Source organism: Fundulus heteroclitus, chromosome 6 (assembly GCF_011125445.2).
Source record: "Fundulus heteroclitus isolate FHET01 chromosome 6, MU-UCD_Fhet_4.1, whole genome shotgun sequence".
In the NCBI taxonomy this organism is placed as follows: Eukaryota; Metazoa; Chordata; class Actinopteri; order Cyprinodontiformes; family Fundulidae; genus Fundulus; species Fundulus heteroclitus.
The window spans coordinates 20,031,341-20,057,681 of record NC_046366.1 but is presented as its reverse complement, the minus strand read 5'-3'; the positions used below and the strand labels follow the sequence as shown (position 1 = coordinate 20,057,681).

Here is a 26,341-nt window from a genome sequence, read left to right as displayed (position 1 = left end):
TAAGTGTGCCTTTGGGCCAAAAAATACGGTAGTTTCTTTCTACCTTGGCAGCATGGGATTGCAGTTGTGTTAGGTGTGTGACAGAAGTGGAAGGAAGACTAGACTGGTTTTATAGCTTTATAATAATCATTTTTCTTCAGCCATTCTTCTAGGATTTTTAAGTGAAGCATTGTAGACTTTTTATCACAGCAAAATTATTTTATATAGGTTAAAGGCTGTACACGCTGACAAGGTCTGCTACTCCTCTCTCTGTACCCACACACACACACACTATGTTTGTGATTAATTAAGGTTATAAAACTGATAGATTTGTAAACTCCTCATCTCCTTAGTGCTCCTTGCTCCAGCCTTGTGGCAGACAATTTTTATTGCTGCACGCAATCTTGCCCCTTCAACACCCCTAGGAAAGCAGAGCAAAGTACTGGGTCGCTTGAGGGACAAAAAGGAAAGTGAAATTAGCTGGGTGCATGTGTAGCAATGGAAAACGGGCTAACAATAGCTCCTGTTCCATAACCTTTCACAGGGTCAACGGTAAAAACTCTCTCATGGGGAGGAATGAAGCATTGGACTGCTGTGCTGATTTAAGACAGCATTTAATTCCGACATGGACCATATGAGTCAAATCCATGCCCACAGCCTTCTAAACATGAACTACAAAGTCTGTGCTCTCATCTCTCCTAACATTTTTCTTTATTTCCATGAGGGGGCTGTGCTTATACGTCATGTCACGCAAAGGATTGTGGGATACCTTAAGGCTTCTTAGCACCAGTAAGTGACATTGCAACATTTCTAGGCAAAACTAACCATTAGGGAAAGCTTATAGTATCATTTTCCCACCCCTTGTCTTCCAAGAGAAGACATTCCATGCCTATCTGGACCTCCCAAAATCCAAAAGGAAGGAACACCACTCAGACACATTGTGAGCAGCATTAATTCAGTGACTTACAACATTGCTAAACATCTCGCTGGTATCTTAGCCCCTCTGATGGGAAGCACATCACATCACAGAGAACTCCACAGATTGTGCAAACACAGTCAAACATCTAAGTATGACACCAGGAGAAACTTTTGTATGTTTTGATGTCACTTCACTTTTTCACTTGCATACCCATATCAGAGGCGATAGAAAGAGTCATGAAACGTCTTCAACAAGATGATAACAGGACTAATTTCACTCCGGACCAGATCTGTACCCTACTGGAACTTTCTCTTTTAACAACCTTCAAGTTCAATGACTTTTACAGACAGAAGCATGGTTGTGCTATGGGATCTCCAGTGTCACCGATTGTGGCCAATCTTTACGTGGAAGAAATGGAAAAGAGCCACTGGTTCAGATATGTGGACGACACGTGGGTCAAGTTCCAGGCAAAAGAAGTAGACGCTTTCATGAGGCACATCAACTCAGTGGACAACAACATCAGGTTTACCAGAGTGGATGCCAACAACAACAAGCTACCTTTTCTGGACTGCTTGGTGAGCATGGAAAGAGATGAAACCCTCAACATTGAAGTCTATAGGAAACGTACCAACACATACCAATATCTTCTTTTTGATTCTCACCATCCACTGGAACACAAACTTTCTGTCATCAGAACCTTACACCATCAAGCTGAACATGTCCCTACTAAAACAGAAGGGAAGAACAAGGAACAGGAACAAGTCAAAGATGCTCTCCAAACCTGTGGGTACCCTAACTGGGCCTTTATCAAATCGGCAAGGAAATCCAAAATATATGTTGCAGAACAGAACGTAGAGAAGAACAAGCACTAAAACACTGTCATCCCATACGTTGCTAGAGTCTCTGTAAAACTCAGGAGGACTTTCTCTTAACACAAGATCCCAGTACATTTCAAACCCAACATGACCCTCAGACAGAGGCTGGTCCATCCTAAGGACAAAACCCCCAAACCTAAGATGAGCAGAGTGGTGTATGCAGTTCAGTCCATTGAGGAATGTTCTGATCTTTATATTCGGGAAACCATACAACCTCTCCACAGAAGCTTGGGTCAATACAAGAGAGCTACTTCCTCAGGACAGGACTCAGCTGTCCACCTGCACCTCAAGGACAAAGGACACTCTTTTGAGGACCAAAATGTTCACATTTTGGGCAGAAATGACAGATGGTTTGAGAGAGGGCTAAAGGAAGCCATTTACGTAAAACGAGAAAAAAACAACTTTGAACAGAAGAGGACTCAGGTTTCAACTTTCGAAAACTTACAACACAGCAATAGGTTTGATTCCTGACAAGTTTCATACCAATTCACATCACCATGCATGTGACCACAACACTCCTCCTTTGGAGCCAGACAAATGATTAGCCTAACGACTCTCCATTGTGTGGGGCGATCAGTTCCAGGTGAATTTGACATTTTGAATGGGAAGCGATGGGAATCGAAACGTCTTCAGCTTCAGAATAGAAGTCCAGTTGGTTTATTTTTTAAACCCTTTTTGGACCCACTTCCTTCCTCACTGACAGCACTTATCATGATGACTGCTGACACACTTTTAGCCTTACATTGGCTAAAAAGTCCTTACTCAATAAGTGTATTCGAATGGAGCCTAAGTTCATCAACTGTGGTCAGCAGTCATCTAAGCATAACTGCAGTGAGAAACACTCAGGGATGAAGCATAAGTGTTTTTTTTTTAATAAGTAATTGGTTATCAAAGTCTTTATTTGTAGGATTATCTCTTTATTTTGTAAACAATAATTACCCATGTAGCATATGATAGTGAAGTCTAAATTTCACTTTTATGCAGTGCAATTGCACAAAACATACAATAAACACAATGCAAATATTTGTTAAAATATGCTCTGTTAAAAAGCACAAATACTCACTATTAAGCACGAGTAAATCTCCAAATAATATCGTTCAACCAAATGCCAAGAACGGCTAAACAGTACAAGCCCTAATCCACGATTAAACAAATTATTAATATTTTACGTTTATAAACGCAAATAACGTCAGTCTTTACAGAGTAAAACTGTGAAACTAATTGTTATGAAGTAAAAAAGAGGAGCGCTTCTTTAACAGTTTGGTTCCCCGTCAGTGCGTCTTTTCTGAGCGGATCGTTCGCGGACCGCACATCAGATGACAACAACAAAACAAGCCTACTGACAGAGGGTGTTAGCCTTAGTTAGCTACTTGGGGTGGTGGAGTCTCTGTGTTACTTAACCCACCGCGCGTGAAGTTTAATCACTTAGAAATTCACAAGAATATACGCAACCCGTACCACTAGCTATGTTTGTTAGTCGGTGCCTCGGTTAGTCAAGCTGACATTAGCTAAGTGGCTCTCCAGGCTACCTCTAAGTATGCCCAGCTTAAACGGGTTAGCCAGCTAGCTCTGGCGCTAGCTTGGTTAAGCTAGCCGCCTCGCCTTGGCGAAGACCAAAAAGAGAGATGCGAGCAAAGTGAGGTAAGAAGCAACACACCGTATGCTAAGTTGCTTTAGTGTTTAGCGTGATCTTTAAATGTGTAAAGTGACGTTAAATATCCAGGAAAGTCTAACAGTATTTCTCCGATTCGTCGACATTAGGCATTACTGCCCTGCATTAGCCACACAGTCTTGTTAGCCGTTAGCTAGTTAGTGCAGACAGCAGGTTATTAACGACTGTTTAGCTGCTAGCGGTAGCTGTTGGTGGCTTCTTCCCTGGCAACATCTTCACGACAAACTGGAGGTCGTCAGGTTGATTCAAAAACCCCTGAGTTCATTTGTCATAAACATCTACCCAACCCTAAGTTTAAATTGCGAGAGGCCCACAGAGACAGCCAAAGCGTAAACGGAATAACCGGGAGAGGGGGAATTATCAAACTATTGTTTATAAGCCGAAAGCTCACAATAAACCCGTAACAACATCCTTATAACAGCACGTTTGTTTTATTAGCAACGTATTCGGTCTCGCTGCTGTCTAGGTAAGTGTCAGCCAAACTTTAGTGTCTAGTTTAGCCTATTATTTTGGCAGATTGTCGGTCTGTCTCTAAGGAGACCAACGTTTTGTAACCACTGGGGATATCCTTGAGGCTTGACAGTAAACAGTAGTTTAACCCAATCTCCCCGTGACTCGGCTGGTGTTGTTTTCGAAAGAAACCAACAATTACAACTATTTTAAAAGTTTAAACAGACGATTTTATCTTTAAAGCGAAGTTCGGTTTAAGTAAAGAACCAAAATAAATACCCACAGAAGGTTGTTGTTGCTCTTTCGTTTAGGCATAAACAAAGCCTAGCCCAAGTTGTTGCACCATTTTACCATTTTAAGTCTTTTTGAGCTTAAGCTAAAAGAAATAAACCACCGTCCTACTAAAAATGATTATTACATTTTTGGTAATGTTGTCTTTTTAAAGCTGTAAATTGTGTTTTTTAGGAATATTTTAAGAAATATAGTAAAATATTTTAAGAAAGATCCACATATTCACAGATCCACATATTTCTGTCTAAAATCATATCTTTGATATAGTAATTGCTCATCATCACACCATACGCTGATAATAATATTCTTCAACTTACAAACACAACACTTGGAGGACATGGAGTTTGCCTCACCAGAGGTGCACTGTCCACAAGGATCAAGAATCCTTGTAGACAGGACGTCTAAAAGTGCAGATAGGTTGCTCCTTTGCTGTGGAAACGAAACTGTGTCGGAGTACACATAATCTCCGTGTATCAATTTTCTTTTTTTGGTTGTTATATGTTTTGATGAATTGTGGAGACAAGTATTCATAAAAATGTACAAATATATTTAAAACCCAAATTGTTGCTCTGAGACAGTTTTTTTTATATAAAAAAATATGCAATCGTTTTCCTTGAAGTCTTTATTTGAGTCATATACTCACATTTATATATACAGGAGACATGTTTTATGATCATCAACTACCAGCATGTAAAAAGTGACCCAAATGCTTGTACAAAAAGAGGCAATGGACAATAACCTCATTATCTTTAATACTTCAAGACTGTACTTTCTCTTGCATTAGAGCTTAGATCTTAAGTGTTTTGTCTTTCCAGTTGCTCAAGTTCATGAAATTTAGTAACATGCTTTTTTTAAACAACAACTTTTAGTGTCTAGTTCTGATGCATTTCATGAAAAGGAATACAAATTTAGTTTTGGTACTTAACCTTCCAATCCTTGCTCAGATTTAATCCAGAACCAAATTAGACTATTTCAATTGTTGCCCAATTGCTTGGTGCATCAGTAAATATATAATGGACATTTAAATGTCATTAATTAATTGACATGAATACCTAGAATAGATTATTTTTTTTTACACGTCATGTCAGTCTGACTGAAGTAGGTCTTTTCAGCTAATTATCAATGACGCAATGATAAAAAAAAAAAATCACAAATTTGTTTTTATAGATTCTTACTGTACATTTAAAAGCATACATTGAAGTTTAAGATAAAAAAAAAAAACTTGTAAAGAAGAGAAGGGATAAAGCCTCTACCAGATTATAAAACTCGCATTTCTTCTCAAACACAAAACATGTTCTGGCATAAAAAAGTTGGATGTTTTAGATGCTGTAACAGGCTGAATCTGAATAGTTGCAATATTTTTGCAGTCCCACCTCCAAGTGTTGAAAAGAGTGTTGTTGTTTTTTGGTTAATTTTGTTGAAATTATTAATGGACAACATTGCAAACCACTTTGATGTGAGCTGTGTTTTCTGTCATTAACGTTTCCTCTACAGGGCTGTAAATTATGTTCGCCAAAGCAACTGATGCTTTGGCTTCTGAACTTTATAACATTCTGGGTATCGTGTTCTGTCTTTGCTTGAAAGCGCCCAGCAGTGACTTTTTCGAAAAAGATCTGTAATACTGATTCTTCTCACCATCAGAAAATGATGTGATTATTTTAAATAATAATAATAATAAAATAAATGTTTTCTCAGTAGTAAATTCTAAATAAAGGTTGTCTCAATAAATTGTTTTCCTTTGTTGTTATAAAGTTTTGCTTCTTTGCTCTGTATGCACCTTTTTCCTTTAGCTTGATTAAATTGTTAAAATTGCACACTTTAGAGACCGAATTATAAAAATACCCTTTAATCTCTCTACTAAAAAAAACGTTTCTGAACAATTAAATGAGTTTTGTGACTAAATGTGGATCCTGAGTGCATTGCTTATCCCCATAGATTTGCACTTCTTGTGTATGCGCTTTAAAAAAATCTTTAGTTACTTTGCCAAAAATTGAGGAACTGATGGACATTAAGAAATAAAATGAACTTCAAAATGCAAACCAGTGTAATATTATGATCTAAATGCTAGTTTAAGTAAGATCCTGGAGTATTACACTGGATATCCTGCAGTAGCATCCAGTCGGTAGCTCTGTGGATGTCTGTTGGATCACAGAGAGATCATCAATGACTGAGTCCCATTCATGGAAAAATGGTAGAAATTCAGCCTTAATTGTTTAGCCAACTTCTGCTGTTCTGCAGAAGGCTCGCGCTGTGCCGCGTCCAGTCTAGATGTCCCCTTCTGTCCCCGTGGCCAACCATTGGTAGCCTTTGGCTCAGATTCTGGGACGCAAACACATGTCGGTAACTGAAGGACTTAATTGTTAATGACCCTCTTCCCGTCTGGTTTTATTTTGCAGGGGCCGTGGTGTATGACTAATGAACGAGAAAGGCAAGGTTGACGAACTCCGGGAGACTCACCATGAAGCTGTATGTGTTCCAGGTCAACAATGGCAGCACACTGACATTTGACACCGACCTTGCTGTCCAAACGTAAGAAGCTCGGATTTTACTGATGAAATTCAGAAACAGTGGCCTGTGCACCCTGCCCATTTAGACCCGCTTCTTTCTTTCAGCGTACTGGAGCTTAAACATGCCATCCAAGCCAAATATAAGATCGCAGTTCAGCATCAGGTCCTCGTTGTCAACGGAGGGGAATGTATGGCTGCAGACAGACGGGTCTGCAGTTACAGTGCTGGCACTGTAAGTGTATGCAAACTGCAATTTTTGCATATGTCCTTCAAGCATTTCCAATTTTCTTTTGTACGGCTGACATTTGAGAACCCCCGTCTTATTATACGTTTTCAGGAAACCAACCCCATATTCCTGTTCAACAAAGAGATGATCTTATCCGACCGGGATCCAACCATCCCAAAAACCACCTTCTCCATTGAGAGTGAGATTCAGGTTAAGGTGGAAGAGTCGCTACTGATGCCAGCTGTTTTTCACACCGTTGCCTCGCGAACACAACTTGCTCTGGTAGTTTTCCAATTTTTTGTTATTTAAATTATTTAAAAGTAATAATAAATAAATAAAAAGCTTTAGAGATGCACTAGTAAGTTACTGGTGTGCGAAGGATTTATGCTGTGTACGATGTAGCTTGCACATTCACATCAACTCTGGGACCGCTCGCCAGGGGTGTAAATCACCAGTTTTAGCACGAAACAATGTTGTATCGATTGGTTTGGATGACGATACGATATTTGCTGATATAACAAATTATTTTACAATTTCCAATTAATGCGATTGATATGATACAATATCATCTGCCCATCTAACACTATTATTTCATGAGATCAACTCATGAAAAGAACAAAATACAAATATGATTTGATAATTTCATTTTTAAGCTCATACAGGCATCAGGCATTTAAATCATAAACAGCATTTGTCTAATTTTGAAATAATAATAGGTGACCTGTTCACTATAGTATCATGCCTGAATTTAGAAAGGTATGTCTTAGAAATGACGATATGGGTCGATATTTTAATTTTGGGTCATTAGCCATTTAATCTGTCGATGTGGATAGATGTGTTATTACACCCCTACTCCTCGCACATAACTACTTCTAACACATGCACCTCCAAGAGTGTGTGTTTTATTAAAAAGTTTGTCTATTTCTGTAACTCAATAACTGTAACCCATTATATAGAATTATTAATTTATTTCTGTGAATTGTGATGATTTTACACATACAGCTAATGAAAACACGGCATTTAATCTTTAGAGTAAAATATTGCATCAGACCACATAATTTTTTTTTTTTAATACAGTAATGCTTTCTTAATCAAAATAATGATAAACACCTTCTTAAAGGAGCAATAACGATATTTCACCACTAGGTGGCGCTTAAGCACTGTCTGTAGACCAAAACAAGATGTGTATAAAGCCACTCGGCAACCATTTCCTTTCTCACACATAAGCTGGTGTGCCCGTATTTGCAAAGGATAAAAACACAGCAGAACAGCATCACCTTTTGGAGGAACATGTCTAGTGAAGAAGTAAGTAACTCAAAACTTTATAATGCTGTTAGCAAGAGAACAGTTTGAGCCGATGGGCGTGCTTCTCCGCCATTTTGTGCCTGGCGGTGCCATTTTATGGACTGGGAGTGGGTAAGCCCTGAGTGGCAGCTGTTCACGTACGTGGACGCATGGCCGGCCCGGCTACGTAAACAAAAGATTGGAGAACAACACTGAGAGATGGTTTGTGACGTTTAACCATAGTCCATCTAAAAAGATACCTTTAGTTCTTCACAAAACTGTTTTTTTTTTTAGTTCTTTATATCTAAAACAATGAAATTTCCCTTATTGCTCCTTTTTAAAGGTGGCTTATTTTCAAAAGGTACATCTAGGAGGACAAACGAGCCTCATTAGGATGGCGTAATCTAATTTACTGAGATGTACCAGTGAATGGTGTAACAATGACCTGATTACTTAATCTCAGGCTATGCTGCACAGATGGTATTTCTGCGCTTATGAAACATTCATCAATGCTGTCATCCAACTGATGGCTGTCTGTGCTGCTTAAAGAAACATAGATTGAATGTGCCTAGTCCCTTTTTTAAATGAACTAAACTTAATTTTTTGATCAATAAAGTTAATATTTATGTGACCACTTGGTGGCAACCATGAAGCCTTGAATCTTCTTTCCGAGTTGGTCAATTGATCCTAAATGGCAGAAAAATTAAAACTTCTGCACCCTTCATTTCTCTATGCATGTACCACACCAAGCAATGGCACACCAAGGGCTACACGCATGCCTCAAAGATCTGACAAAACCTGATTTTTCCATTAACCAACATGCAAGCAGTTTAATGTTTTTAATTTATTGTTGCCTGCTTTATACACGAGCCTCCGGAGTGTTTGACCTCATCACACAGAGTAATAAACAAAGGTCTGCGATAATGTTGCTGTGAAAGGTTCTCACTCCAATGGATTTAGCATGGCAAACAATGGATTCCAGAGATATGGCAAATGGCAGCGTGCAAGTGTAACGGTGTTAGTGTTTAGAAATGGCTTTTACAAAGTAAGCAATGCTTACATATTTCGGCTTCCTCAGAAAGGACAGCGAGTCCGTACAAAAACAAGCCCTGCGCCCCTCGATAAGCGGGACATGATCAGTGTCAGCTGGAGTATATGAACTTATTCAAGCGTTCTATATGGACAGCCTCGTATGTTTATGGAAAATGTTTGAACAGTGTCTATTTTCAGCCTCAGCGAGGTCAACGCTAAACTCACAAAGTACTTTTTTACCAGCACAAGCTATCCTTTGAGCTAGACAAATAACACTGGTCTCGGTGACCCTGCAGCGACACACAGGTGTGCAGCGACAGTCTGCCACCGTGGAACACAAAAACAAGATACCTGTGCTGGCCGGACACATAAAAAAGGGATTTACCGCTTCCACTGCATCCGCCGTGCTGCTTTAATAACCTCACAGCATATTTCCTTTGCATCTGTGTCAAAAAGAATTATGGAAATCGTGTGTCTTGAAGTGTAGCGTAACATTATTTAATTTTACTACCGAACCCTGATCTTGAAATGTTTTTTTTTTTTTCTTTCTAGGAAATGTTCGAAGTTGCCAAAAAGCTTTGCTCTTTCTGTGAACGTTTGGTCCACGATGAGCATCTCCAGCATCAAGGCTGGGCAGCTATCATGGCTAATCTGGAGGACTGCACCCTGTCTTATCAGAAGTTACTCGTCAAGTTCAACACTGCGTACGCAAATTACCAACAGGACTTGGAGGAAATCAAGATCAAACTTTCAAAGTGAGTATAAAGGCTTGGTGTCTTCCAGTTAAAAGGAAAATGGACCTGTCAATAGATTACCCGCTGTAGTTCGTTTATAGGTCACAAACCTTTTTAAATGAGCGTTTAATTGAAGACGACGTTTCGGTTAACATGATTGCGTGACTGCAGGTTAGGGACTTCGGTTTCCGTGATGGCCAGGATCCCTCTGCTGGAGTGTCTGACGAGACACAGTTACAGAGAGAGCGTCGAGAAGTCCAGCTCGACCCCGGAGAAGGATTCGGATGAGACGGAGGAAGAAAAATCCACCGACTCTGTGCTCTGCTCCCAGACGGCCTCCAAATCGCCGTCGTCTGCTTCGGGGGCGGCCGCCCGTCAGCCTGGGTCAGGCGAGGAGACAGACGAGATGACCGAGAGCGGCGGCTTGAGAGCTGCGCTTTTAGACGATGACACTCCAGAACTCGCCTGCCAGTCTTCCTTCAACGTGACACTACTGGACTGGATCAACGTGCAAGACAGACCTAACGACGTGGAGTCGGTTGTGAGGAAATGCTTCGACTCCATCAACAGGGTGAGCAGCGGGTCTACAGACGTCTTGAGATTGCGTATCTAAACGCTAGCAACAGATAACGTCAGCGGGGAGACGTGGATCTATGGGTGTGCTTGTCTGTTTCAGCTCGACTCTCGGATCATCCAGCCCTTCCTGGCAGATTGTCGGGACACGATCGCAAAGTTAGATAATCAGAACATGAAATCCATCAAAGGGCTTGAAGACAGGTTGTATGCTCTAGACCAAATGATTGCAAGCTGTAAGAAGTTGGTGAACGAGCAGAAAGAACTCGCTCAGGTATTTACAAAAAAAGGCTTTTATGAACAAAACATTTTCTTTTGGTACTGATTTAAGTCTATTTTTATTAACTGTGCTTACACGCTTTTGCTTTCAGGGTTTTTTGGCCAATCAGAAGCGAGCTGAAAACCTGAAAGATACGTCCGTTTTGCCTGACTTGTGTCTGAGTCACACCAACCAGCTGATGATTATGCTGAACAACCACAGGAAGCTGCTAGAAATTAAGAAGAAGTGCACCACTGCCAAACAGGAGCTAGCAAACAACCTTCAAGTCAGACTCAAGTAAAAATCGACATTTTCTTCTCCCTAATATTTGTAATACGGTTCTGGTGAAAGGTTTATGCATGCCCACTCACTGTGGGCTTGCACATCTTCAATTTAGGACTTTTAATACTGTACATGTCAATACATTCGTCATTTGGGATGACATGATTGTGATGCAAAAAACTTTTGTGAAATTGAAAATCAAGAATAGGGTGCTTATTTAAATTGTTTTCTTGTTAAGATCGTATCTTATAAACATGATCCATATGTTTTCAAGTTGGTTCAGAACTGGGAACAGAAATATTGTTTTGCTTTTATTCATTCCAAACCGGTATGGATATCGGGTTAGGACCTTTTTCCTGTCAGAACGTCCTGTTCTGTCCATGCTTACACTATTTAGGTGTTGATTGCGGTGGTAGATGAAGAACTGGGAGGCCATCGTCCATCCTCGTTATTCTATTATTGTTGATCAATGCCAGAATACCTCTGATAGTTTAACAGGTCCACATTGTAACTCAACAACCAACGTCCCTCACAGCTGCTACAGGTTTGAAATTTCACCTTTACTTCCCCAAAATGTACTTCTCACTACTGTTGTCAGATGACTTGGTCTTTATTACCGCCGACCATCAAACCTTTTCTCAGAAAGGCACTTGGCCTCTCCATGTGCAAATGTTGAGCTTCAATGTTCTCCTGGTCTGTACCCTCCCAGACTTTGAGGATGTAAAACCTGCTTCACAACCACTATCGGGCATTTTTCTTATGGATAAACCTTACGTACACAAGCGCACTCTCACAAACACCTACAGGTGCTTACAGATTCACTTCTATACAGAAAACCCCTGTTATTATCTTCAGCTGTCCCTTTACACATATTGTATTAAACAATACTGTATACTCTTCAGTGATAGTATCAAGGCATTGGTTGTTTGTACCTGTGATACTTTTTTGGTTGGTTTTGCTGTTATCTTTGTCTCTGTCTGCAGGTGTAGAAGCAAACTCCAAGGTTGTTATCTTGTTTTCTCTTTTTCCTCTCGTCGTCACCTTTTTCTCTCTTTTAGAATTTTGTTTAATCTTTTTCTCTTCCTTGCTTTCTCTTTTACGTTCCCGTTTTGGTGTCCATTGGATGGGCAATTCAATGGATTCAATAAAATCTAATAAAGCTTTTTGCATATCTATATCAAGTGGAGCACTGTGGAGAAAGCAGTAATGCTCCACTTGTTAAAGTAAAATCTGTTGGGCTCTCTTTGGCATTAAGACAGCAATTCTTAATGCTAGACTGCCAGACAGGGCATGTAAAAAAATAAAAACTACAATTAATTGTTATAACAATGATTCCAAAGACACATCAAAAGCAGTTTCCTAATGGACAAATAAAGCTTCTGATTAGGCCTTCAAAAAGACCTCATCTCCACTATATTAAGACTTGTGCATTAGGCTTAAAACTCAGTTCTGTCACAGAAAAAACAACAAATTTAAATTAACTTCACCAGTGTAGCCAAAAACAAGGTACATTTTCAGGCCATATAAGTGCCAGAAGCTTGCTGATGGCTACAAAATGAAGGGGTCAAGGTGAAACTCTGATATATATTATATATAATATACATAGGTCAGTGTGTATATTTGAGCCTTTATTTATATATGTGGTCATTTCTGGATTTGGAAAAAATGTAAACTAAATTTAAATAATTTTTGTTTTTGAAATCCATTGTTGTTGTTTGATCTTTGCACCCAGAATGGTTCAAATATGTCCCTGAAGGGATCAACATTAATGACGTTAATACCCATGCTAAGACTTTTGCATTATAACTCTGTGCAGTTCCTTTTTTCCATGCCTGTTACTGTGATGCTTTCTGTTGAATATAAGATCACTGGTTTAGAGGATCGTTGTTGAAACTTGAATTTTGCTTGCGGTCGCAGATGGTGCTGCTACGTGATGCTTCACGCAGATCAGGATGGGGAGAAGCTCCAGGCTCTGCTCCGCCTTCTGACGGAGCTGATAGAGAGGGTGAGGGTGGTGGACGCCCTCAGTACCGTGCCCCAGATGTACTGCTTGGCGGTTGTGGAAGTTGTCAGGAGGAAAATGTTTATGCAACACTACAGAGAGGTCAGTGCTCATTATGGCGTGGTCGTTTCAATCGGTGTTTGTCGACGCTTTCTGCCGTCAGACACAGTTTAGTTTATGTATACCCTTTCTGTAACTCAGATTGAGTTTTTCACATCATTTGTTGCATTAATATAAGTTAATCCCATTTAAAGATGCGCCAGTTACAGTTCACTGTGTTTTATTTGCACATCTTTAATGTAGTCTGAGACTTTTAGCCCTACACTGCAAAAACAGAACTAGAAATAAGTAAAATATTCTTTAAAATGAATGTATTTGTCCTTGATTTGAGCAGGTAAATAAGATGATTTGCCAATGGAATAAGATGTTTGCACTTAAAATAGGAACAATTCATCTTGATCATCTTATTTCAAGTGCATGATGTCTAAATATCTTATTTTAGGGGTCAAAATACTCATTCCATTGGCAAATAGTCTTATTTACCTGCTCAAATCAAGGATAAATACAGTAATCTTAAGAACATTTTACTTATTTTTAGATCCGTTTTTGCAGTGTAGCTAATTTAATTAAATGAACAAAACCCAACATTCCCCGGACTTTCTTAACAAAAAAAACGCTAGAGGAAGTTTAGGTGTCTAAAGAGTTTTATTTTTCATGTCTGCACAACTAGACTACCGCTTTACTGTCAGCTCAGAAGGTTAATATTTCTTGATTTAATTTCTTGATCATGTTGTCATTCTTGTCAGTGGGCCAACGCACTCGTTAAGGACGGGAAACGAATGTATGAGGCAGAAAAGTTCAAAAGGGAATCCTTTGGAAAGCTCTTCAGTAAGTCCAAAATTCATCAGCTGATGTTTACCTCTGAATATCATGTACCTCTAAAGTCGTGCTAACTCTTTACTGCTCTCCTTTTTTTTTTCACTTTCAAGGGAAGTCCTTCCTCCGAAATCGATTGTTTAGAGGACTTGAGTCTTGGCCTCCAACTTCATTTTGTGTATGTTTTAACTACAGCATATTTTTTGTTCTTTTATTCCCCGCCAATAGTATTCATTGTATTTTAAGGGTTATGCATTTGTTCTCTCTGCACAGTGACCTTAACCTAATTGCTTCACTGTTACAGACGCGAAAACCCAGAAGGTTTGATGATGAACTTCCCGACATCTCCGTTGATGACCTGCAGTACTTGAAATCCTGTTGTCCTGTTGAGGTGCAGCCTTTCCTAATGTGAGTCACCGTCGTCGTCAGGCGCCTAAACTGTTCTCGCTATAAGCACGCCTGTTGCAGAAAGTTTGTGGAAGAGCCAAAATGGGTAAAATGACACGCTTTGGGTCTGTTTTGTTTGTTTTGTCTTTTTGTTCTCTGCAGGATTCCCGCCATGTGTGACTTTGAGCCCTTAAATCACCACGTAGAAACACTTCATAAGCTGGTCCAAGCTGCACAGAGTGTGGACGAAATGTCTCGAACTATCACTGACCTACTGAGTGAACAAAGGGTAATGTCTTTTTTTATCAGTATTAGATTTGAAACTGGAAACACAGCTGTCAGAAATGAATTCTGGTTTCCTGTTTTGGCCAGTTATGACTATTTCTTTAGGACTTTAGAAATATGAGCATTCATGTTTTTTCCGGCCTTCCTGCCATGAGCACTCATCAATCACTTTTATTAGATAAGCTGATGTTGCGCCACGTAGGACAGAGAGCAGAATTTTACTATTTTAAAACAAAGACAGAATGATTACCTTTACATTTCAAAGTGTCTTGATCGTCTTGAATTAGAGATTTGCGTAACTAGTGTGGCAGAGACAGCAGTAGCCCTGGGTGTGCCTGGGAGATTGTAGATTCTTACCTAAAGTCTGAGATTTCCAAAGGATGGCAACTTTTCTAAATTTATGATGTTCCTGACAGACAGAGGTTGAAAGCTCAAAAGCATAAAGTATCATATCTGGTGTAATACAATCCTTTTAGCTGCTGAAAGTCTTGGTTTTTCTCACTTTCTCACAACCTGACCTGTTGTAAAACCTGTTTACAGTTTACTTTTAGATTGCTTCTCTTACTTTTTTTTGTTGAGGACCTCACCGATGCTAAAAATAGCTAAAGAGTTCTTAGCGCCAGGGCCGGACGATAATTCAGTGACTATATTTTGATCGATAGACATTTCATCAGGCTCCTCCCCTTCAGATTTCAGAGAGCACGAGCTTTTTTCTTTAAAAAAAAAAATAGCAGTTGTGGTAAACAGTTGAGTTTGAATCCAGTGTTTGTGTGTGCCTTATCTAACACCAGGTCATTAAGCAACATCATAAAATGGTCAGGGCTGCACTAAAAATGTATGTTTAGAATTTGTTTGCTAATTATCGATATCGATCATTATGATTTATATTTTATCAGTATGTTTTTTTAAAATATTTTGTCAGCCCCTGGTTAGCGCTACCTGTTAGGGTTAGGGTATGCTGCGTTCACTTGTTGGAAAAACAGAAAGGTTTTTGGGTTTTCAACCCACCGGTCTGAAAATTGTCCAAATCTGGTCAACAGCCAATTTCGTTGTGCCTTTCTTCGCTTAACAAATTTATTTTACAGTCACAGCTTTTTGTGTTTCTCCCCTTTGTCTGTCTGCTGCACGTAAAACATTTACATGCGTTCCGTTTTCTCCAGGCATCCTACAGTCAGAGCTCCCAAAGATCAACGGCGCAAACTCCGACGTCCGAGAGCAAGCCTGGGAGCGCGACTCCGGCGCCCTCCAAAACGCCCCTCTCTCTTAGCCTTCAGGGACCCGGCTGCCAGCCCCTCCACGTACCCGTCCCGGCTCCTTTAGAGGACCTGTCCCCAGACAGCATTGATGCACAGACATTTGACTTTGAAACCATAGGCCATCCCAACATGGATCCGGTGCTGCAGCAGGGCTCCCTGGACTTGGATTCCCTCGCCGAGAGCCCCGAATCCGACTTCATGTCCGCCGTCAACGAGTTTGTGATCGAGGAGAACCTGGCCTCCCCCAATCCCATCAGTGACCCCACTAGCCCCGAAATGATGGTGGAGTCGCTATACTCCTCGGTCATCAACGCCATCGACAACAAGCGAATGCAGGACACCACGACGCTGGAGAAGGAGAGCTCGAGGATCGCTGACCTCAAAGAGGTTCTGGAGAAGTACCGGTGTGCTGCCGAAGAGTCCCACTCCGACCTAAGGAGCGTGAAGGATGACCTCCATTACCTGAGAGGTTTAGTCTTAAAAGAACAGCAGGATTTCGGGCTGGCTCTGCGCGGCATGAGCACAGAAGTGCGCAGCACCGTCGAAGCGATCCTCCAGAGCCACAAAGCGGAGTTAAAAGAGCAGCACAAAGGGGAGCTTCTCGGCGTCCGGCAGGAGCTGGAGGAGCAGGTTCAGGCGCTGACCGAAGAAAACCAGGTCAACCGGAACATCGTGAGAGACGTCCAACGCGCCATGCTGGAGCTGGAGGGGCTCATGGAGCGCAAGGAGAAGGAACTCACCCAGCTGGAGAATGAGAGAGAGCGGTGGGTGGAAAGGGAGAGAAACCTGGCGGAAAAGATCCAGAACGCTCGAGCAGGTCAACTGTGATCAGACGGAGGAAATCAAGACGCTCGCGTCCTCAAAGGACTCTTTGACAGATCAGCTGGAAAACCTGCATTTCGAGATCGAACGCAGTCAGCAGAAGATCCGGCAGGAGCTGGAGGCTGTGTCTCAGGGCCATCTGAAGGAGCTGGAGGAGAAACTGAAGCAGGAGCACAAAACGGAACTGGATAGCCTGAATAAGAGTAACGCGGAGGCGCTGGAGCGTCTGGCTGTCGAAAACGGTACAAAACTAACCGAGGCGGCCGATCGCTACGCCAGCGCCATCAGCGAGAAGGACGCTGAAATGAAAGAAATGGAGACTCGGCTCACGGAGCTCGCAGAACTGCGTTGTAGGCTGGAGGTAGAGCTGGCCCTCAAGGAGTCGGAGACGGAGGAGGTTAGGGTCTTGTTCGAAGAAGCCAAGACGCAGCAGGCGGAGGCTGTGAAGACCCAGGTGGAGGCGGAGACCGAAGTCCTTAGACATGAGCTGACGGACCTGAAGAGGCAGCTTCAAGCTAAAAACGAGGAGTACGAGGTGGACCTGGCCGAGCTGAGGACTCTGATGAGGATAGAAAAGGACCACTGCATCTCAGAGCTGGTGGACAGGCACGAGGAGGAGACCATCATGTTGCACGGCAAAATCTCAGCCCTGCAACAGCACTCCCAGGACGTCGAGAGAAACCACGCGGAACAACAGGAGAGGCTTAGGGAGGAGTTGCATCAGCAGCTCGCCGCTCTGAGGGAAGACAAAGACGAGCAGCTGAGGAGTCTCCAGGAACTGGAGCTGGAGCTGAGGACTGTTATCAACAACTTGCAGGCAGAAAATGACCTGCTCTCTAAAAACCTAGAGCGGGAACGACATGCAGCTCAGGAGCAGGAAGCCTCCAAGGTTGTAGCGCCAGATGTCTTTAAGGAGCTGGAGAAGCAGAAGGAGGAGATGGAGAAGAGACTTTTAGAACAAATCAGGCAACTGGAGAAGGAGCTTCTAAAGAAACAGTCTTCTCAAAGGTAAAAGCTGGCTCTTACTGATCACAAATCTTAACTTGTTCAACAGACGCCGGCCAGGGTGAGTATAATTTTTAGTCAAAGTACCGTGGTTTGCATAATAACAAATGAGTTAAGTTACCGGCTCCTTTAAATCCTGCTGAGCTTCCCTATCTGACATTCAATTGGTGTATTTTTAGTGCAACTTGTGGCGTGAAGAAAAGAAAACCCCTTCTTTTGTTTTCACAACATACCTGACACTTTTTCATGACCAGAAATGTTCTCAATGATGTGAAATCACATTTTTTGTAAGCAAGTGAAAGGTGCAATAACCTCCTTTCAGTCAGCTGGCCGGCAGTGCTCAGTAATATGTGGAAAATCTGTGATCTCAAGTCACCGTGGCTCTTTCTCTGATAACTCATTAAAAGAGTAAAAAAAAAAAAAACTTGGTTTGCCACGATACTTGTAACTGACCCATACATGATATATAATAAAACTAACAGCTTTTTCTCAAATGTAATACTTCTGTATTAACTGTGCTATACATTTAGAACAATATATCCTCTTTTATGCATTTACCCTCGTAGCCACACGGTTGTTTCACCAGGAGTGACTGTGGCCGTGTTTTTCAGCGGTGGAGGGCTGTCGCCGCCTGCTGAGGGCCGTGCAGATGCTGCAGCACCTTTGTCCCTGGACTCAGCCTTACAGGAGCGCCTGCAGCAGGAGAGGGCGTCTCTGCAGGCCCAGATTGAGCTTTTGGAGACGAAGAAAAACGAAGAGATGCAGAACCTCAAAACATCACTGATCGCAGAGCAGCAGGTTTGTGTTTGAACTTGAAACGGGCTTTAACAGCTTTGTGGTTGGGATACTTTTTGAAATGCACCGATTTGTGGCTGTCTTCCAATCTCCTGTTTGTTTTAAAGCTTTGACCTGCTGATTTCAATTTTCTTTTGAAAAACTAAAAGAAATAAGGACAGCAATAATATATTTTTCTTTATATTGGCGGCAGAGATAACGTCACATCATGTGTGGGACAACAGTCTCTGTCAAGCAGGACTTTTTTCCCCTTATATTTTAAACCAAAGACTAATTTATCACAGAGATTAGCATCTTATGAGAGAGTTACTAAAGCTGCAGTCTCTGTGTCTGCTCCCTAGAGATTGTAAATCTTTAAGGGTTTGTCAGTGTTTCCAAATCCATTGTGATCCATATTAGATGTCGAAAACTGAACACGCATTAAATGAAACAGGTTCCTGTACTCTATTCTGCCTTCCTGTTATACGCTCAAAATCTTGCTCTCTCTTAGCTAACTGCAGCCATGTTAGTAGTTTCTTTAAAAAAATGCTTTTGACATCACTCCCCTTCCCCTAATTTCATTTTTAAACACCTCACTGACACTGAAAAAAGTCAAGCTTTGCATTTCCTCATTCAGTAACAGTGTCAACACTGAAGAGTGTTATTGTCAGTGTAACCCGGCATGATGTGTTTACTGGTTCTAACATGGTTGGATTTTCCATTGCTGACTGATTAGGGCTGATAAAGCTGGAACTGGGATAACTCTGGTCACCAGTCTTTTTTTTTATTTATTTGGTACATCTCTATTAGTTGTGTTTTATTTGTGAGAGGAGTTTGAGTACGTTTTGGTTCCCAGCGTGCTAAATAATAAAACTATTTAATATGATAGGATTTAAAGAACATTTGACACATATGTCTCCAAGCTGATAGATATCCTTCAACCTAGCAGCCAAATATCCTGTTGTAAGCTCAAATGTATGTTATCATTTCACGTTTCTTTGTTGTGCCTAAATTTACTAATTTAAATCCTAACCTTTTGTTTATGTCCAGACAAACTTCAACACCGTTCTAACAAGAGAAAAGTTGAAGAAGGAGCAGATTATCAACGACCTCACAGAGAAGCTACGAGAAGTTACCCAGCAGCAGGAAAAGGACAAAGGTGAGAGCCCAACATATTGTTGGGTTCAGGAAGCCTGTAAATATATTTTGTGTACTGAAAAAAAAGAAAAATATTGAAGAGTTTCAATATTGTAAGAGTTTCTGCCGCTCATCTTTACATTTACGGGTTGCTTTTTTTAGAAGCCGCTGTTTCATAATCAGTTTCTCTATTCCAGCCCTGATAGAGACTCTCTCTGAGGACCGAGCAAGTGTGATGCAGGAGAAAAAACAATTGGAGGAAGAGCTGAACCGGCTGCGCAGCTCTGCGCTGGTCTCTTCAGCCTTCTTCCCCTCCAACTCGGCTCAAGATCTCTCAGAGGCTGGAGCAGCAGCGAGGGCGCTGCCTGTTGCAGGGGCTTGTTCTCCTGAGACCCCGGCTGAATCCGACCGGCTAGCCTCCGTAGCGGCCTTCAGAGACGACGAACACGTCGAGTCAGCAGTGGAAGCCAGCTTGGTGGCTGCTGAGTAAGTTCGTCTCGAATAAAACCTTCTTTGAAACACGACACAAGTTCCATCTGACATTGTTGACAGGGGAGTTTCAGGTTTTCCGCCTTGTGAAGCCGTGTTGGTTGCAGGAAATCAGATTAATGCCACGCACTTGTGTTGCCAAGCTACAAAAATTGCGAACCCGATATGATACCCTGGAAAATATTCCATACTATTTTCAATAAAAAAAAAGACAAATATTTAATGGTATAAAAAATATTTTCTCAACATAAAAAAGATCTCAGCATGGACCATGCTTTCTCAACAGAATCACAGATGCTAGTTAAATAAGTGTGCAGAGAAATGCTAAATAAATAACCCAAATATAACACATGCCTAGTAGCATGCTAGCCCCAGCTAATCACACTGATCAACATTGATGCGGACCACCGGTCGCACTAACGTCAGTAATACGTTTAGTGTATTAAATAAAATTATGAACGTGAACTTTAATTTACTAACCTGTCGGAAATCACCATGAAGGCCAGGGAGTCGGCCCTGGAGATGTTTGGCCAAGTTTGTTGTGCTGTTTGACTTTGTTGGCGCTTTAAAGCGCTGTTTGCACTCAAGCTTGCCAAGATCTTTGGGGTTCCCTTCTTCGTTTGCCCCGTATTCAAAATGTTTAGTATCGATACCATGCCAAGTTAGTTATTTTTGACAACCCTAGTACACACTGACAGAAAAAAAGTTGAGTGTAGTTAGCTATACACTCCTTCAAACACTTTATCCTACATGTCCTTATGTGCCCTATCTTAAAATTAAGCCCTAACATGGTTTAAATGAAATTACCAGAGGAAAACGTGGTTTTAAAAGTGATAAATGGTGTTTACTTTGGTGTTTGCGTCGGTGCGACTGTTCCACTGTAATGTCAGGTTTATTAAGGTTGCAGTTCCAGCAGAAGTTGGCCTTTGAATTATTTACTTATAGAGACATCCTCTTATAAGTGGTAGGAGATTTTGATTTCACCAGCCTGGTGGTCTTGCATTTCTTTCGTCGTCGTATGCCTGAAGAAGCCTTAGGTTTTATCAGAAGGTCAGCAGAAGTAGGGCCCTCCGTAGAATCCGTTGCGGTACTGAAGGATTGCCAGCGTTAACCAGCCAGATTCAGACGGACAGAGACACATTTGACAGCGGACAGAAGGTAGGGTAGGATGAGACCGAGCAAGAAGTTTTGTTTTTAATAGCACCAAGTAGGAACAAGATAAAACGTTATGCACATTTATTGATCTTTCTGTTTTCCCTCCTCTATCATTCATAAAGTAAAACATCTTTCCTTTTACTCACAGTGACTCGATGATGTCGGAAGAGAAACAGCGGATAATGTTACTCGAGAGGGTAAATATGCACGTTCTTTCCACATTATTGTTCCTAAATGCATCGAGAGCTATTTCTTTTTACGATGTTTAATTCATGTATTGCATGTCGCAGACTTTGCACATGAAGGAAGAAGAAAACAAGCGCCTCAGCCAGCGACTGGTGAGTTGATTTGTCGCGCAGCATAACGATTTCCTGTTGCAGGGTTCCTGCACAGTCCTGAAAAGTAGAATTTAAACTTATTCCAGGTCTGGAGAAGTGTGTGAAAGGAGAATAGAAAAATACTATTATTTTCATACTTTATTTCCTGTTTCATTATCAACATGGCAAATATCTGAAAGTAAAAATAAATAGCTTTAACTAGTGTCTTTTTTATGTTAGATATTTAATAGGATGCATTTAGAAATTGAGCTTTCCTGGAAGGAACCTTGCCATAAGGATTGTCATAAGCTGTCCACTAGGTGGCAGTAGCATCAAAGAATAAAACGTGCAAAGGCTGAAGCCTTTCATAGGTTGGAGAAATAAATGGTTTAAACATTAATGCCATTTATTTATTTATTTTAGTATAAATGGTTATTGCGTTATCAAAATTGTCAAACCAAAACTCAGACTTAGCGTTTTGAGAGTAGCCTAAAAGTAATACTATAATGATTAAGCTAATTTTAATTGAACGTGTTTTGATGGCTTGAAGGACAACTCCTTTTCTGACGTGTTCCGCCAAAAACAGCCCAAACATTCACCGTTATTAAATGAACGCGGGATTTTAATGGTTGGTCTCATCATTGTTGGTCTTTCTTTGCAGATGTCTCAAAGCATGTCCTCTGTGTCATCGAGGCATTCAGACAAAATCGCCATCAGAGAGTAAGTGAATACTAATAAAACGCCGCATGGCATTAGCATGTCCTTACTACCACGACTTTTAGCAGTTTCAATATTGGCTAAAACCGACCCCGGTTGCATTCAGGATAATTATACACATTATTGTATAATTACCGTAACGGTGTTGTTTGCACTTTGCTGAAGTCTGGGACATCATCTCTTTGTCTCTTGGTCCATCTTCTTTGTGTTTTCAGTTTTCAGGTCGGCGATTTGGTTCTAATCATCCTGGATGAAAGGCATGACAACTACGTGCTGTTCACAGTTGGTCCCACCCTCTACTTTCTGCACTCAGAGTCTCTCGCTGCACTGGACCTTAAACCAGGTCAGCTCCCGTTAAAACCTCCTAAAATCACATGCAAACCTGTAGCTTTCAGATTAAATTTTTTTTTTTTTCAAACAATTCATCGTAATAATAAGTAAGACATCTAAAGAAATGATTAAATAACAGTAATGGCTATTTTAGTTTTTATGTGCTCTGGTAAGCTTCACAGAGTAAAATTCTTGTGGAATCTTGCTACTTTTCATTTTCATGACCAGTTTTCCTACGCGTTCGCTGCTAATCATAAGTCTTTGTTTCTATGTTAAGCCTCAGGGACCTCAAGACGGCCATGGGTGCTTGGAAAAGTGATGGAGAAGGAATATTGCCAGGCAAAGAAGGTGCTTTGAACTTTTAACATGTCTTGTTTTTGTATTAAGTGTAAAATATTCCTTATTCAGCTGACGTTTATTTTATTTTTTTTAGAGACAATAAATTACTAAAGTACTGTTACTTTCGACATTCAAGCTCTCTGTGCATAACTGAAATCTACTAATACAGAAAATTCACCAGATTATTGGACACAGATATTTTGTAATAAAATTCCCCTAAAAAGAAAGTCAACACATATCCTTTACAGATATTTTTACCACCTGTGAAAGATACATTTAAAAACAAATAACAGCTCAGTCCAAGAGGACAAAAGCTTTGATTTAAGGATTTGTGTTAGATGGTCATTCTTTCGTTTATAATATTTATATAGTGGCCTTAAGAAGCTTGCCATGATCAGCCATGGATTATTTATGTGAGCAGAGGCAATGTCACACGGTGTATAAGAGCCTTTTTTTACTTAATTACCAGTTAGCAAGATTATTGGAGTTAGCTTTGCAGATATTACCCTCTGTGTGTGTCCCTGTAGAGCAAGTGGACCCTTATCTTAACTTTTCTTTTTACGTACAGAAGTTCTATGTTTAATTTTCCTTAGAGAAAATTATTTTCCCTTTCTAGAAAACCTATTTTTCTTTTTCTAACTTCTGTTATAAACACCTTACTGTTAGCACACGATCACACCTAGCTAATACTAGCTAACCAAATTTTTTTCACTCAGTTATCACTTCCACTAGGAGTCTGACCTAGGATCACTTGCACATGGTGCATTCAGGGATCCGAAACAGATTGGACATTTGAGTTTCTAACTGACCGATCACCCGTCAGGGCCAGTCGAGCACGAAATCAGCCGATTTTTTTTTTTTTTTTGTCACCAGCCAATTCCTCGCCGCTTCTCTAATTCCCTAACTTAACTTGAGACGTGTTTGTTTTGCTGTTTCAGTCCTGAGAACTTCATTTGTTTCTCACAAAACTCTCTGTGTTCTTCTCCTGCAGGCCCAGAACAGGTTCAAGGTTCCTTTAGGAACCAAGTTCTACCGAGTGAAAGCTGTTCCATGGAACAGAAAAGTCTAATAGCCAAGTAATGAGCTAAAATGTATATTTATTTTAAGTTTTGAACAGAAACATCTTAATTGATAACTTTAACATCAGAAGACGAATTGAGGATCGCCTTGCAACATACATTTCTCTGTGTGTTTCAGTTCAGAATCCTGTATGTTATCATATTTTCCTTATTTTAAATCCAGATTTTTATTTTATTGTGGACCAAATGCTATTAACCTAATTAGGGCGCTGCCCTAAACACTGTGGCATTATGCCCTCTGACTTGTGTGTGAAAAATGAACAAAATTTGGATGTTAAATATTAGTTCTCATTGTCAGCATTTGTCCTCTTGTGGAAAATACTGTCATTATCAACACAATTAAATAAAAGATATACATTTATAATTAATGTTAATGGAGGAATGTTCATGGCATGCATATTGAAATATTTTTCTTTGATTTACCTAACAGATAAATGTTGTAGTTGGAAATGTAGTTAATGCTGTATGTTACTCACAGTCAGTATGGCTCTCTGTCAGCACTGACATGTACATTATGACTGCGCGACTGACTGAAGGAAGCAGTCCTCTTTGCAATCCTCGAAAATGCACTTTGAAAAACAATGCTTTTGTTAATTTGAAAAGGGAAGTTAATTGAGCTGTCAGAACTAAGTAAATATATCAGCACAAACTTCTCATTATCATAGAATATGAATATGTAGAAAGGAAAACATTGTGACCATGTTTCATTATCGGGAGACATTGTATATGACCCATAAAAATCACATGTAACAATAACTGACTGTATTGTAAAGGATAGAGTTTTGAAACAATAAAGGATTGATCCCCAATTAAATTGGATGCTTTTCCTCTTTTTTTTTTTTGTTTTTCGTGTTTGGTGATCCCCTAATATGCTGTCACATTTTAGGAGTTGCCTTGTTGATTGAAGAAGGAAGAAAAAAATGATTGTTGGGTAATAACAAAAAAAAAAAAAAAAGGTTTGGGAAGCCGACTGTTATATATATATTTTTTTACTTGCTGATAATTAGAATAGCTTTAGTGTCTGGGAAATGACATTTTGCTTGACATGTGTCATTCCACACAGAAAATAGCTTGTTTTTGTGTAATTAGTGCATATCTTGTAAAATAATTGCCATTATGATTTTCAGAGCGTTCAGGAAATCATTGTGAATAAGCACAATATAGTGTCCTCTCTTGATTTAGCTTTTTTTTTTTTTTTTTTTTTTTTTTTTGCTTTTGTGGAAACATAAATGTTGGCACGCTGCGGCAGGAAACAGACTTCAAAAAGGCTTCATATCGTGGCCCAAGAACGATGCGGCCCTCATGGAGGAGGAAGCCCACCAACATCACTTTCCCAGTTCACAGCGGGGAGCATAGCAGCTCGCCGTCGAGCGCTCTCTACCATGTGGGTCTAGGGGTGTTTTAACAATGTTTAGCTCTATTTTCTCCATTTAGCATAAGCCTGTTGTCACATTTGGATGGCTCCTTCATAAATTGATGGTGTGATTCCTACAATTTCGGGACAGGCCTGAACGACAAAATATGCAACACAACATTCGATACCGAGGTGGCTGGCAAGCAGCAGCCATGTGCACTGGACAGGCTCTTAGTGTAAATGTTTACAACCCCCCACTGAGCTCAGTGCTGCTGGGAGTCAGTCTCCTCAGGCTGAATGGGATTTAACATTGCCATTTGTAGTCTGGAGCTACTTATACCATTAAAACCGCCTGTCTGATTTAGTTTTCTAACAGCTGATCACCTATTTTCAGTGCTGAAACATCCAATGTAAAGACGGATAATGTCAAATGTTTTTCTTTCTTTTTTTTTCCCCTCAGGTAGCAGCGTTGTTTAAAAAAATGATTTAATAGTCGTGACTTTTTGGTAAAGGTTTTCATTAGAGTAATAAAATTAATTTCACATTGTAAAACTTTTCTGAAAAGAGAGGCAATATACAGATGGCCAAAGAATGGGGAAGATGCATTCATAAACATACATGCATCTTTCACACGGTCATATTTAGATTAGAATATGTGCTCCAATGAGGCTTGTTTCCCAGATTAAAATAACCTTTACGTAGGTATTAAACATACTTTTCCCTAAGTTCACATTTCTGTGTTTAAAAATGTTTTTTTTTAATTGATCTGATCAAATATTCTAATCGCAAATGTCACGTTTTAATTAGCTGTAAGCATAAAATCATCATAATTAGCAGAAAGAAAGGCTTGAAAACATTAGTCTGTGTGTAAATAATCTATATTAAATGCTTCACTTTGTGTGTTAAGACATTAAAACAAATTAACCTTTTAAAT

General features: G+C 40.3%; 1 protein-coding gene and 1 pseudogene across 1 annotated transcript; both read left to right on the top strand.

The window, feature by feature from the left end:
• The first annotated feature begins 604 nt into the window (after window positions 1-604).
• LOC118563363 lies at window positions 605-2,215 on the top strand (annotated as a pseudogene).
• Window positions 2,216-3,069: 854 nt separating this feature from the next.
• rb1cc1 (RB1-inducible coiled-coil 1) lies at window positions 3,070-24,867 on the top strand. The gene is given in 24 exon segments (XM_012876229.3): window positions 3,070-3,414; window positions 6,583-6,715; window positions 6,799-6,925; window positions 7,031-7,201; window positions 9,788-9,990; window positions 10,141-10,540; window positions 10,646-10,816; window positions 10,914-11,098; window positions 13,001-13,187; window positions 13,892-13,973; window positions 14,075-14,139; window positions 14,266-14,369; window positions 14,511-14,637; window positions 15,794-16,696; window positions 16,698-17,719; window positions 18,328-18,514; window positions 19,541-19,649; window positions 19,825-20,113; window positions 21,420-21,468; window positions 21,562-21,609; window positions 22,250-22,308; window positions 22,521-22,648; window positions 22,913-22,983; window positions 23,966-24,867. Coding segments are annotated over 23 exon segments (4,836 nt in total). The 5' UTR covers window positions 3,070-3,414; window positions 6,583-6,644; the 3' UTR covers window positions 24,044-24,867.
• Window positions 24,868-26,341: the final 1,474 nt, after the last annotated feature.